The sequence below is a fragment of the Saccopteryx bilineata genome, chromosome 6 (genome assembly GCF_036850765.1).
Source record: "Saccopteryx bilineata isolate mSacBil1 chromosome 6, mSacBil1_pri_phased_curated, whole genome shotgun sequence".
Classification (NCBI taxonomy): Eukaryota; Metazoa; Chordata; class Mammalia; order Chiroptera; family Emballonuridae; genus Saccopteryx; species Saccopteryx bilineata.
The window spans coordinates 202,440,027-202,454,049 of NC_089495.1; the positions used below are offsets into that span (position 1 = coordinate 202,440,027).

The 14,023-nt window shown below is 49.4% G+C and overlaps 1 protein-coding gene across 2 annotated transcripts in view; it reads right to left on the reverse strand.

Moving 5' to 3' along the window:
• Positions 1-14,023, reverse strand: part of MMP24 (matrix metallopeptidase 24) — a 44,312-nt gene that overhangs the window by 14,929 nt on the left and 15,360 nt on the right. For both annotated transcript variants that reach the window (XM_066235204.1, XM_066235203.1), the window contains 3 exons: positions 11,740-11,888; positions 7,505-7,621; positions 4,830-5,134 (listed from right to left, as the gene is read on the reverse strand). In XM_066235204.1, coding sequence (XP_066091301.1) covers positions 4,830-5,134; positions 7,505-7,621; positions 11,740-11,888 — 571 coding nt within the window. The remainder of the gene's footprint in view (positions 1-4,829; positions 5,135-7,504; positions 7,622-11,739; positions 11,889-14,023) is intronic.

The window sequence follows — 14,023 nt, forward strand, 5'->3', positions numbered from 1 at the left end:
AGTTCAAATCTCTCCCTCTGTGAAGGAAGGGAAGACTGTGCCTTGCCCAGAACTGAGGGGAAGATTCACGAGGCACAGCATGCAAAGCGCTCACGCGGGCTCCTGTGCACGGGAGCTCAGAGCCTCAGGCCCTGTAGCAGGTACCCATCAGTCCACTTGGCTGCTCGGGTGTACCTTGTCCCTGCCTCACTTCCTTCTCCTAGGACCCCCACATCTGGCGGGTCCCACCTGATTGACTGCCCAACCCCCCTCAAAATTTATAGCTTTGCCTCTATTCTGCTGCCAGTGCTATCCCTTCCACCTGGAATAGCCTTATTCCTTCAAAGTTCAGCTCGGTGCCATACCTTCCAGGAAGCCCTCCTGATTTCTCCCACGGGCAGTGAGTGCTTCCTCCCTGCCTTCTTCCAGAAGTTTATCTGCACTAGGTCTATGGCGCGGACCACCTTCTACCCTACATTCTAGCCTCTAGCACACACTCCCTCTCATCCTAAGACTGTGACCTCGTTGAGGGCAAGCCTTGTGCTTGAGAGGGCTAGGTGACAGCAGCCAGGACAGGACCGTGCCAAAAGTTCCGTGTTTTTCCAGGTGTGGTCCTTGGACCACCTGGGGCGATTGTTAAAAATTCAGAATCTGGGGTTCACACCTGACTCTGCCATGTGCCAACTGTGTGAATTTCTTAACCACTTGGAACTCTCCTCATCTGTACAATGCAGATCATGATCCCTGCTGAGTCGAGCTCTCAAGGTGGGGAAAGTCACTGAAGTTATTTCAGAAGGGCTTTGCCCTGTGAAGGGCTGGTCTGGATGATTCTTCTGTCTTGTCACTTTCCCTGGGGCTGGGCTCCCTCCCCAGCAGAGCTTAGTGAATTCTGCTGACTTCACTGCTTGACTCACGGGAAAGAGTGGAGGACAGAAAGTACCTGGAAGCAGTCCCCAAGCTCAGCCTAAAGGTGTGGTGGGCCAGATGGCCTTTCACCCAGACTCCACCAAGCTGGAGAGCCAGGCGCCTTGACCACCCAGTGGTTCTCCAGGGGCCCTTTGAAGCACACGGGTGGGGGAGTCTAATTCCCAGGTTTTGGGTTAGGGTTTAGGCAACGCTTTTTTTTTTTTTTTTGCTTTTGAAAGTTCCCCCAGGTAAATTTTGTAATGGTTGGGTCAGGCTGACACACCTAAGCAAACCGGTCAACCTTACCATCACTAAAAGTGGGACAGCCCACATCACACGTGCTTCCCAGTGTGATGGCTCGGGGGGACCAACGCCACCTAGGAGGCCTTCTTGCCAAAAAACTGAACCTGGATCTGGTCAGGCCTGTTGATCTCATTACCAATATTCAGGAACTATAGGGAAGAGAGACAAGTGAAAAGTAAACCTGAAGCTAGTCAAGCCAAGTGACTATACTCAGGACAAATGACCCACTTTCTTCAGTAAATATGGGGGGCCTGGGAAAGGGCAGCAAGGTGACTTGTCAGTGGAAAGGGCCTTAGGAGACATGTCTGATGCACGGATGTCTGGATCCTGATGCAAGCTAAGAACTAGAAAAGACTTTTTTTGAGATAACTTGGGAACATGAACGCATGTATTCGATTTTAAGAAATTATTGTTAATTTTGTTGGGTTTGATTTTGTTGTGTAAAAAATAATCTGTTGGAGGTATATACCGAAGTATAGATATTTACCAGTGAAATGATTGTGCTTGGGATTTTCTTTAAAATGCGTCAGCCAAAAAAATAAAAGTGTGTGTGTGGGGAGGGGTGGGGGAGGGTAGATGAAATAAGAATGGCATAATGTTGATAATTGTTGTTGTGGGGCGATAGGTGCCTGGGGGTTCATACTGTCATTTTCTCTACTTTTGTGAGTTTGAAATTTTCCATAATGGGAATTTAGAATAGACAAGAAAGCTAATAAACAAAAAATTCCCAGGAGGCTCCACTCACTCCCTGGCTGAGTTTCTGTGGAAATGAAACAAGATAATATACAGGTTCTCAATAAATCTTGACCCCTTTCCTCTCCTTCCAAAAGCCGTCCCCATGTAATCGGTGCAGTCCAGTGAGCCGGCCAGGGCTCTGCTGCCGTTAGGAGCCGCGTCGGATGTTTCATGCGTGGCTCTCCACGGCACAGAAACGTCCTGACTCTTGTCCGGAGAAGACATTGGCCCTCTTGGAATTTCTATCAGAAATGGCAGTCATTCATCAGCATGGCGTGGGACAAACAGGAGTATGCTGGGATGGTCCCAACTCCTCCTCACTCAGACCGCCAGCAGGACTGAGGCTTTTGAGAATGGGTCCAAGGTCTCCAACAGCAGGGAGTGTCTGTGGGCAATGCAGAGCCCCAGAGCCGGGAAGGGGAGGGTCCAGGAGGGGAGGACTGTCTTCCCAGGGCTTCTCTGGACAACCACCTTTTAAGATTCCGTTTTTCTCTATCAGGGCTACAACTAAAAATCTCATCAGCTGACAGTGCCTGGCGTATCACTGGGGCTCAACATGTTTGTGCTCTTCTCACACCTTATCAGTTAGCGCAGACCGCCATTCCTGACACTGATCCAAGAAGAAGAACGACATAGAGAACGAGTTCCGGAAGCCGGGAGACATCCGGCACAGGAGGGAAGGGCCCCTGGGGCAGGGGAAATGCAGCTGGATAGGAAAGAGGACACAGATTCCAAGAGGGCAGAGGACAAAGAGAAACTGGACAGTTGTATAGGTTTGCCTGGGCTAAGCCTTGGCCAAACCACCTCCTGAACCACCTCTCGAAGGATAAGCCATGAGCTGGTGATCCCTGCTCCATGCAAATACAACACTTCTCACGGAGGCCGCCCGCATCTGCAGACACCGGGTGGGCGCAGCCTATGAGGAAACGGGCTGTAAAGGCTGCTCTCAGCCACAGCTTTGCACGGAAAACGAATCTCCAGTGTTCCCCACACTTGCCCAGGCTTCAGAATGAGAATCTCAGGGGCACAGCCTGGGAATCCTGTTTTATCACAAGAACCAAGAGTTAAACTCTGGGATGAAGACAGGGTTTCTGGAGGTGATGGCACCCCCGCATCAGAAGCACCTGGGGACTTTAGTGGACAAAGTTCAGATTCCCAGGCCCAGCCCCAGAACCAGGGGCTGAGAATAGCAACAGGGAAGGGGCCTGGAGCCTGGAATCGCGTTCTTTAAAGGGGTGTCTAGGTGGTTCTGGTGTGCGCTGCAGTTTGAGAGCCATGGAAGCTTAGCATGGTGGCTAAGGGCACAGGCTCTGGAGTCATAATGCTCAGGTGCAAAGCCTTATGTCATCATCTGCCACCTATGGGACCTTGTATAGGTTCCTTTATGTTTCTCTGTATAGTCTACCTATCTGTAAAATGGGGTTAATAATACAGACAGACCGTGTGGAAAGCACTTAACATGCGCCTTAGAATATTAGCATACCAGGCCCTGGCTGGTTGGCTCAGTGGTAGAGCGTCAGCCTAGCATGCAGAAGTCCCCGGTTCGATTCTTGGCCAGGGCACACAGGAGAAGCGCCCATCTGCTTCTCCACCCCTCCCCCTCTCCTTCCTCTCTGTCTCTCTCTTCCCCTCCCGCAGCCAAGGCTCCATTGGAGCAAAGATGGCCCGGGTGCTGGGGATGGCTCCTTGGCCTCTGCCCCAGGCGCTAGAGTGGCTCTGGTTGCGACAGAGCGACGCCCCAGAGGGGCAGAGCATCGCCCCCTGGTGGGCAGAGCGTCGCCCCCTGGTGGGCGTGCTGGGTGGATCCTGGTCGGGTGCATGCGGGAGTCTGTCTGACTGTCTATCCCCGTTTCCAGCTTCAGAAAAATACAAAAAAAAAAAAAAAAGAAAGAGAATATTAGCATACCAGTTGTCTGCTATAATCTACAACAGAATGGAAAAGAATCCTCTGTCCCTTTCTCCTCTAGACTCCCACTGCATTTCTTTGGTATTTCTGCTACATTCTTCCATACATTCTTCCTGTGACAGGGTGACTTATATACACATCTGCCTCCCCAACTTGACTGTGGACTTCCAGAGGGCAGAGACCATGTCTTTTTTTTTTTAATATCGATATCCCCTGGGTTGTACATCATGTTTCATTCAAGTCGGAAGGGACCTCAGAGATCACCTAATCCAGTCCCTCGTTTTAGAGACGAGGATATTGGGGGTGAACTGCTTGCCTCTCATGACCCAGCCAAGTGGCTGAACCATGGTATGAGCCCTGGCACTGCCTTCTATCAGCTGTGCCACTCAAACCCCAAACTCTTCATCTTAAAAAATGATATACATTCGCCTACTTACTAAACATGTGCCTTATGAGTAAATACAGATGAGGAACTCTTTTGCAACTTGAAGAGTATTGTTACTGTTACTGCACAGTATTGACTGTGGATTCATATGATATTCATTAAATCATTCTGGCGAAGAGCGAGGTATCCAAGGGTACTATGGTTATTCACCTGGGAGGCCGACATAAGGGGGATAGTCAGCCACGTCATCCCATAAAGTGGCCTTTGAAGCTGTCATCAGGCCAAACACTACCATTTTCAGCGTTAATGCTTTTTTAACCTTTCCCCCCAACCTCTGATTCATTACTTTATCTTCTTATTTGTGGCCTAACCCCTCTCTCCTGACTCAGCCCAGTTAGACTATTTACCGAGTGAGCTGACCCATCTCCATGGCCTTGGCCCTGGTGGATCACATGTTGCATATCATCAGGGTCCACAGTTCCCACCCTCTTACGTTCCTAGTCCTTGCCCAGAAGCTCTAGAAACTAGGAACTCCTTTATGGTATCCTCCAGGTTCTTCCTCGGGGCTTCTGAGAAACCCAGGACTGACCCCCTGACCCCCTGTCATTGCCTTACCATCATGGTTGGCATTTCCTAGTGTCCATGGCTCATCTGAGTCAAAGTGAGTGTCTCCTCCAATTCCAGGGCCAGGGAAGTAGGCATGGGCCAGGAATCCTCCTTCCCCATCAAATGGGGAACTGTCACCATGGAAACCAGAAGCAAAGAAGATCATGATGTCTGCCTCCTTCCGGTCACTTTTGATCTCATGGTATGGCACCTCTTCGAAGGTCAGTGGGGTCACCTTCTGCCACACATCAAAAGCCTGGCGAATAGCCTTCCGTGTGTCTAACTCACCCACCTTTGGGGTATAGTTGTGAATGCTGGTGAGAGAGGGTAAGGAATTAGATTAAGGAGGAACAGACAGAGAGTCAGAGACTAACAGAGCTAAAAAGAGCATCAGAGACCATATGGCCCAATGATCTTTAAATTTTGACACCTAGACTTCTACTGAGGTGCCCTGGGAGTTGAAGGAGAGGCAGAGTGGCAAGGCTCTGGGTCCCAACCCCTGCCTTCATCAGAGTGTCTGCTTTAATCAGTGTTTCTTATTTAGTCTCTGACAAAGTTTGTGTTGAAGATAAGATTTCACTCCAATTTGTAGAAAGAAAAAAAAACAAGTTGGTAGATAGCATTTTCTAAAATTACATTCTTCTCCCAATATATACAATATATACTTTTATAAAAGTTATAAAAATATTTAAACAGTGAAGTGTTTGAGTGAAACATCTCTTTAAAAACAAATGCTTGGGGCCCTGGCCGGTTGGCTCAGCGGTAGAGCGTCGGCCTGGCGTGTGGGGGACCCGGGTTCGATTCCTGGCCAGGGCACATAGGAGAAACGCCCATTTGCTTCTCCACCCCCGCCCCCTCCTTCCTCTCTGTCTCTCTCTTCCCCTCCCGCAGCCAAGGCTCCATTGGAGCAAAGATGGCCCGGGCGCTGGGGATGGCTCCTTGGCCTCTGCCCCAGGCGCTAGAGTGGCTCTGGTTGAGGCAGAGCGACGCCCCGGAGGGGCAGAGCATCGCCCCCTGGTGGGCAGAGCGTCGTCCCTGGTGGGCGTGCAGGGTGGATCCCGGTCGGGCGCATGCGGGAGTCTGTCTGACTGTCTCTCCCCATTTCCAGCTTCAGAAAAAAAAAAGAAAAAAAAAGAAAAAAAAAACAAATGCTTGGCCCTGGCCAGTTGGCTCAGCGGTAGAGTGTCGGCCTGGCGTGTGGGGGACCCGGGTTCGATTCCCGGCCAGGGCACACAGGAGAAGCGCCCATTTGCTTCTCCACCCCCACCCCCTCCTTCCTCTCTGTCTCTCTCTTCCCCTCCCGCAGCCAAGGCTCCATTGGAGCAAAGATGGCCCGGGCGCTGGGGATGGCTCCTTGGCCTCTGCCCCAGGTGCTAGAGTGGCTCTGGTCGAGGCAGAGCGATGCCCCGAAGGGGCAGAGCATCGCCCCCTGGTGGGCAGAGCGTAGCCCCTGGTGAGCGTGCCGGGTGGATCCCGGTCGGGCGCATGCGGGAGTCTGTCTGACTGTCTCTCCCCGTTTCCAGCTTCAGAAAAATACAAAAATAAATAAATAAATAAAAACAAATGCTTGACATCAAGTACAGCTTGTCCACCTGAAAGCTGGTATAGGGCAGTATCTGATTTAATCAGTTGTGGATTTAGCTGTTTAAGGGTACTGTATCCATATTGACTGGTTCTTCACAATGGAGCATTGCTACCTCTGGATGCTTTGTCCCATGAACACCAGGGACAGGAATATTCACCTATCCTATAGGCAAGGCAACTGAGGCCCAGAGAGGTTGGGTGACAGAAGTTAAGGTTAGGGCTGGGTTTAAACCCAATTCTTTTTCTTGGCTCACTCTACCTCTTCAGGAGACCCGAAGAGGCTAGCCAGCTCCTAATCCAGATTTCTCTTTAATTTCCTTTGCTTGTCAGAGATCTGAAGAAATCGGTTCTGCTCTCTACAGCTCGTCAGCAGGAGGGCCCTTAGTTCCTCTCTAAGATCTCTATCTTAGATCCTCCCTCAGAACCCAGAAGATCTACCTGAGATGGAATCAGTCTTGAAAGGTGCCGACCAGAGCCCACCTGAGCCTGGCCCATGCCCGGCTCTTGTCCGGGCCCCACTCCGAGTTCTGATGTCCAAGTTTGCTGTGATGGGCTCCATCATCCCTGCTCTTGGTCGCTGGTCCGACCTGGAGACTGACCCTGCTCTACCCTTGGTTTCCCTAGACGGTCAGTAAACGGCATGTTGTGATTTAGATCCCAGTTCTTTATACGCCTTAGGAAACAGCTGGAAATCTGTGCTGGGAATCTCACATGAAGGCTATCAGACTACGTGGGAAAGGGGTACAGATCGGAGAGAGCGGAATCTGTCAGGCGGTGAGAGGAAAAAGAGTTCAGCGCTGGTTCTTTGTCACAGCTGAAAGGTACTGAACAATCCATACCTCACTTTCTGTAACTAAAAACCATTGGGATCTAAACAGAACACAACTGAGAAGTCCCTAAAGGACCACATGACCCTGGAGCTGGAGACAGCATCCTCTGGTAGCCACAAGGAGGACAAAGTCACGGGCTCTCAGCGCCTGGCCATCATTCCGATCCGGTCACAGACCCACCTACAGGGTGAGCCTGCTGAAACTCAGGCCAGGAGAGAACAGCGTGAGGGTGGAGCCAGAAGCAGGGAGAAAGAGAGGAAGTCAGAGTACCTGTAGGTGATGTGTTTCTGCCTCCACTTCTGTCCAGTCAGGGCATAGCGCTTGTTTCTCCGCCTGCGGCTCAAGTGGGGGTGGTCAGGAACACCACAGCGGGGCCTCTTCATCCATCTGGGCAGAGAGAAGGCACACAGCCATACACTGCGGTCACTGCACACTCTGGGGAGACACCGCAGGGTCTCTGCTCCCAGTCTGAATGGCAGTGTGCGCCACTGGAAACCCTGGTTCTGACGGGTTCTTCAACAGGAACCTGATTGACTCAGTCATTCCCTCACTCACAAGTGAACACAAGGAACCACTGCTGCATAGGAGCCCCGGGAGTCAGAGGCACGGGCTTGCTAGTTCCAGCTCTACCATTAATTATAGGAGCCCAGGAGAGCGACTGACTCAGTGAGCTTCAGTTTCCTTATCTGCAACATAAGAATTAAAGTTCTTGCTGATCTTAGGATGCAGTGAGCCAGAGGAGGGTGTATATGTGGAAATGCTCTGAAAATGTCGGATTACATCACTCCTTGGTTTAAAACCTTCCGACAATTTCCCCAGACACCTAGCAAAAGTCAAAAGTCCTCACGTCGGCCCGTAGGGCCCTATGGCATCCAACCCCTGCCTACCTGTGTGACGACACCTTTACCCGCCGTCCCCTCTTACACTCTGCTCCAGCCACAGTGACCTTGCTGTGCCCTGAACACACTGAGATTGTTCCCCCTTCCGGGTCTTTGCATTTGCTGTTCCCTCTTCTTGCAATGTTCTTCTTCACGTGGTTTGTTCCCTTACTTCATTAAGGGGTCTGCTCAAATGTCACCCCTTCAGAGAGGACTTCCCTGCCAACCCTATCTACTGTAGCCGCCCCCTCCCACCCCACCACTGTCCGTTTATCCTGCTTCACTTCTCTTCGCAGCATTTATCATGCACAGAAATTATGCCTTTGCAGTCTAGTTTATTCTTTGTCTCTCCCACCGCATTGTAAGCCCCGTGAGGACAGGAACCTTGCCTGTCTTCCCAGTGCCGGCACAGAAGGTGCCAGTAATGATTTGTTGAATGAATGAATGAAGGAAGGAAGGAGAGCTATCCGACCGGAGAACAGCACAGCTTGGAAGACAGCGAATTCCCCTGCACTGTTAGGTGTTCAAAAAGTGGCTGAACAACTGCAGGACACGGAACGTACCTTTCATGCTGTATTGTATTTTGAAATTTATTAGCCTGTTGCCTCTAATAAAAGGGACGTTCTTTGAGGACAGGAACTGTATCATATCCGTCACTGTGTCCCCAGGAGCTAACCCAGTGCTTAGAACTAAAGTAAATCCTGGTAACTGTTTGTTATCAGGTGATGTTCTCTCAGGGAACAGTAAGCCGGGGACATCACTGGAGATGCAAACAAGGGGCCAGGATAAGAGATTTTTTTTTTTAGAGAGGAGAGGGAGAGAGAGAGAGGAGAGACAGAGAGAGAGAAGGGGGGGAGGAGCTGGAAGCATCAACTCCCATATGTGCCTTGACCAGGCAAGCCCAGGGTTTCGAACCGGCGACCTCAGCATTTCCAGGTCGAGGCTTTATCCCACTGCGCCACCACAGGTCAAGATCGTGGCTGATTGGGGCCCAGGCCATCCTTGAATTTTAAGTCCCAGCTGGACTAACTCGCTGAACTTCAGCTTGGGATTGCTGGAAGGGAAAACGATCTGAGCTCATTTGCGGTTGGTTGAAAGAAGCCGCTAGCAATCGAGAGAAGAGCAGAGACTATTTTAACCAAATATGAAAAGCCCCTTGAGGGACCTAAGCAGGTCTTACTCACCTCTGTGTGCTCCACATCACCTACAGTGTCCCTTACTCAGAAATCAATAATAAAAAATACAACAATAATGATACCACACATGGGAATAAACAATGATAATTTTCACAGTGTTTGCATTTAAAATTTATTTTCTGATTCTCAAAACAACTCTATGAAGTAACCAGAAATTATTTCTTCTCTATTTTGCAGACGTGGAAAAAAAGACACAGGTAAATTGAGCGACTTGCAGAGTGTATGTAGCAAACAGTGACATGGGGCTGGAACTTAGTTGAAGGAATAAATGAGCTATTAATTTCCATGCTTAGTGCAAGGTTGGGCTAGACTCTAGCCGGAACTGTTTGTTGAATGAATGAATGAATGAATGAATGAATGAATGAATGAATGAATAATGTGTGACATTTCCCAAGGTGGGCACTCAAAAATAGTACTTTGACTTGCTAATCTAGCTTCCTTCCCTGTCAGTCCCTGGGAGGAGAACCAGGAGCCATCTCTGCAGCAGCAAGGCTGAGTGAGGCCGGGAAGGGCCCCTAGGGGGAAACGGGGCCAGAGAAGGCAGTGGACTGCCCAGGGTCACAGAGCTGGAGCCTAAACTGAGATCTCTGAATCCTACCCCCACCCCCACCCCCACTCAGACCTTGCTTTAAGTGTGAGTGCCTTCTCCCTTTCCATGTCTCCCAGCCAGCATTTGTGGCCTTCCTGCAAAGAGCCTGCAAGTGGGAAGTGCCATCCCCACCACCAAGGTCCTTCCCTCTGCCTCCTCCTCCCCTGTCCACCTGCCACACTCTGAACCCTGTCCAGCAGGCCTGCGGCTTTCTGGAACAGAGCACAACCCAAGGCCAGGTGGTGCCTCAGCAGACACCAGTGCTTCTGCCCCGGGAGGCAGTGCCACAGGCCTGCGCAAAGCCCTCAAAATAACCTCCGCCTCGAAAGGCGGTAGGGCCCTCTCTGACCAGCTCTGTCACGGGGCCACAGGGCCGAGGCGTCCACTGTACTTCCAGTACCGTAGGAGCAGTCTGATGTGTTATCTCAGAATTTCACAACCGCACAATCAGAGAATCCTAGGAACAGAACTGTTTGGACAGAAGTGTTGGATCATTAGACGCTCAGAATAATGGAATGTAGCATTCGAGAGTCCTAAATCCACACTCCCCTTTGTAAGTGAACAAGCTGAAGCCCAGGGAGAGGATTCTCTCAAGGAGTGACTAGCCCAAGGGGGTGACTGGTCCTGGCTCCCCAGTTGGGTGGGTTTCCTGGTCTTCCACCCACCAGCCTCCCCGTGTACCACCCAGCCCTGCTCCCCTCCACCTGCGCTCAGGATTCCCGCCCTCACCACCTCCTTAGGAAACTCACTCCCTCACTCCGGGTCTTTCTCACGACTTCGTGGTGTCAGTGGCTTTCCTTAAACAGCTTTCATGTTATTCTCATGGCTATTTCTCAGACAAATGTAAGCATGCTCAACTCTCTCCAAACTTAACGCATACAAAACTCATTCCTCCCCAGCCACCATCTACTCCTTCCTTTCCCTGCTAAGCTCCTGAAAAGTCTCCCTGCACTTGCCATCTCTACCCCTCCCCTCCCCTTCTCCCCACCACAATCTGATTTTATCTCTACCAGGCCTCTGAGCTAACAGTGACCTCTTGTCTCTAAACCCCGCGGACACTGTCCGGTCTCCTGTTTGACCACCTGCAGCAGCTGAGCCCACTGGTCATTCCCACTTCCACTGCTCTGACATCACAACTCAAGCCTTCTCAGCCCTCTCTGTCCACTCCCTCTCAGCTTGCTTTGGGGAGGGGGTCCCATCCCCAGCACTCCTCTCTTCCTCCTCTTTATACTCTCCCTGAGTGATCTCGACCATCCTCACGGCTTACTTGTTATTACCTCCTAAGTGTCTCCCTGAAGCTCAGTGCTTCCTCTGAGTCCTAGATTGATGTGGCCAGATGACTGTATTCTTCACTAAATGCTGAGCCTCTGGACGGCAGGGATCATAGGATGGATCAGGCACAGTGCCTGGTCCACACAGGCACTCAGCAAATGTTTGATAAATGGAAAAAGTGGAACAAGAGTTGTGAACTCGTCATTCAAGGGCTTTCTGTATCGAGGGTACAACTCAGGGAATGCCAGAGAAATAAGTCATAGATCCACAAGTTTCACAGTCAGAGGAAATTTAAGATAATCTATAACCAAACTCCTTGCAGTGCTGATAAGGAAACTGAGGCCGCCAAGGGTTAAGTAGCTTGTCCAAGGTCGCACAGCAAGTTTGTGGCAGAGACATCCCCAGCTCACATAGAAAAAGGCACCTTGGGGTATTGCCTCCCAGGATGACACTGTAGAGTATAATGTAGGCAGGTAGGACAGACATGATGTGTCCATGAGGCCATGACAAATGTGAACCCATAGATAAGTCTGGACATTTCAAAGGCACAATGTCCTACACAAGTCTTACTCGATTGTTGTCTGATCCAACACACCGGTGACTGGGATCCCGTAAAACTGCTGCATAGTGGAGACCGCTGACTGTAAGGCCTTCCCTGAGTGCAACGCCGGTGCCCGTGAATCGTAGGGAAGCAGGTAGCCATACGACTTTAACCAGCTCTGAAAGGCATGTGGAAGAAAAGGATGCATTATGCTGGAGAAGGCTCCGATCTACCTGGGCAGAGACGAGACCTGCCCTTGAACCTAGGGATCATTTTACTCCAGGGACTTATGGACTCATGCTCTGATTTCCTCCTCCTTCACTCCCTCCTGCAGACCTGTCAGATTTATCTGCAGAAAGCACAGCTCTTGTTGGCTTACTCTGCTGCTATAAACCGTTCACGGGATCTCTGCTGACTGACTACAGGGTAAAGATGAAATTTACATTCAAGGCTTTCTACAACCTCGACTCTTGGCTCCTTTATTCAGTGGTTCCCCTGCCATATGACTAGACATGCAAGAGCCTAACAACAGTCCATCCTCTGAAACAGAGTGGCCTATTAAAATGTGCCTTCCAGAAACCCAAGTGTCTAAAGCCAGACCCTAGCGAAGGATCATGCTGTAGTATATTTATTGGTGTGAGATTATATATAATCTTTATTGCTAATCCCTCCAAAAAAGCAAGCCATTATAAATAAATAGAAATAAATGTAACAATGTATTAATTTAAATATCAATACATAAGTATATGCATAGAAAAGCCTATCAGGACACATAATGAAAACTAATAGCATGATTATATAAGAGAATTTTTTGTTTTGAAGAAGTACACACTGACATATTTGGGTTTACATAAGGGTGTATGATGTCCGCAATCATCAGAGAAACCTTTTCATAAATGGGCTCAGGAAAAAATGAACACATATCTATAGATAGAGAAAGGAAACAGGTTGTAAAATGTTAATAGTTGGGGAATCAGGTGAAAGGCATTCAGACAATTCTTTGTCTTAGTTTTGAAAACTTTCCTGAAGTTCTAAAATATGTCAAAAATTTTTTTTACATAAAAAAGAATGCATAAATGTCCTTTGTTATCGTATCACGGTTGGCTTCTTTCTTTTTTCTAAGTTTAATGTATGGAGTCATTAGAAACAAAAAGGAAGACCCTGGCTAGTTGGCTCAGTGGTAGAGTGTCGGCCTGGCATGTGGAAGTCCCGGGTTCGATTCCCAGTCAGAGCACACAGGAGAAGCGCCCATCTGCTTCTCCACCTTTCCCCTTCTCCTTCCTCTCTGTCTCTCTCTTCCCCTCCCGCAGCCAAGGCTCTATGGGAGCAAATTTGGCCCGGACGCTGAGGATGGCTCCATGGCCTCTGCCTCAGGCACTAGAAGGGCTCCAGCAACAACGGAGCAACGACCCAAATGGGCAGAGCATCGCCCCCTGGTGGGCATGCCGGGTGGATCCTGGTCAGGCGCATCATGCGGGAGTCCATCTGACTGCCCCTCCGCTTCTAACTTCAGAAAAATACAAAAAAAAAAAAAAAAAAAAACCCAAGGAGAAAGACTTTAAACGGCAAGATTGGGTGACGAAGCTCAAACAAGCAGCAAATCCGCAGGGTAACAAAGCAATGACAGTCATTCCCACCCAGGAGCACGAAGGGATGGAAACTGGAAGGACCCAGAGCACCAGGAAATATCTGTGGCATCAACTGGAATATGAGAAAGACATCCATGTATTTACTGCGTGCACAAGCATTCACAGGAGTGCCCTGCGTGCTAGTCTCTACGCTGGGCGTAACCTGTGCCCATCCACATAGGGTCGTCCTGAATGAGCTAATTAAGGAAAAGGAATGTAGGAGCTGTATGATTCCCTTCCTATCTATGGTTTCGTTTCTTGTTTCTATACAAACAGCCATTTTGTGGATGTGTCTGTTGTTACAAGCCAAATCAAACCATTTTTTGAAGGAGACAAACCAGAAACTATATATAAATGATTATTTATTTCACCAAAGATGACTGTAACATCTTTTACTGGTGTGTGATAAAATCCATCAGAGTGACTAAAAACAAAATAGCTAGAATAATAAAGTCTTGAAACCACCCACAATAGAGCGACACCCTGACATCCTTCATGTTTGATGTCTGAAATATGTTATCAGTGCCATTCCAAATCATGGAACAGGATATCAATACTTCTTGCACTTTTCCAAACATTGCAGCTCTTTCATGCCTTTTTCCATTCCCCCTTCAGCCTGACATACTTTTTTAGTTTGGGAAAAATCGTGCATTACTTTAAGGTTCAGCCCATAAGTTATACTTCT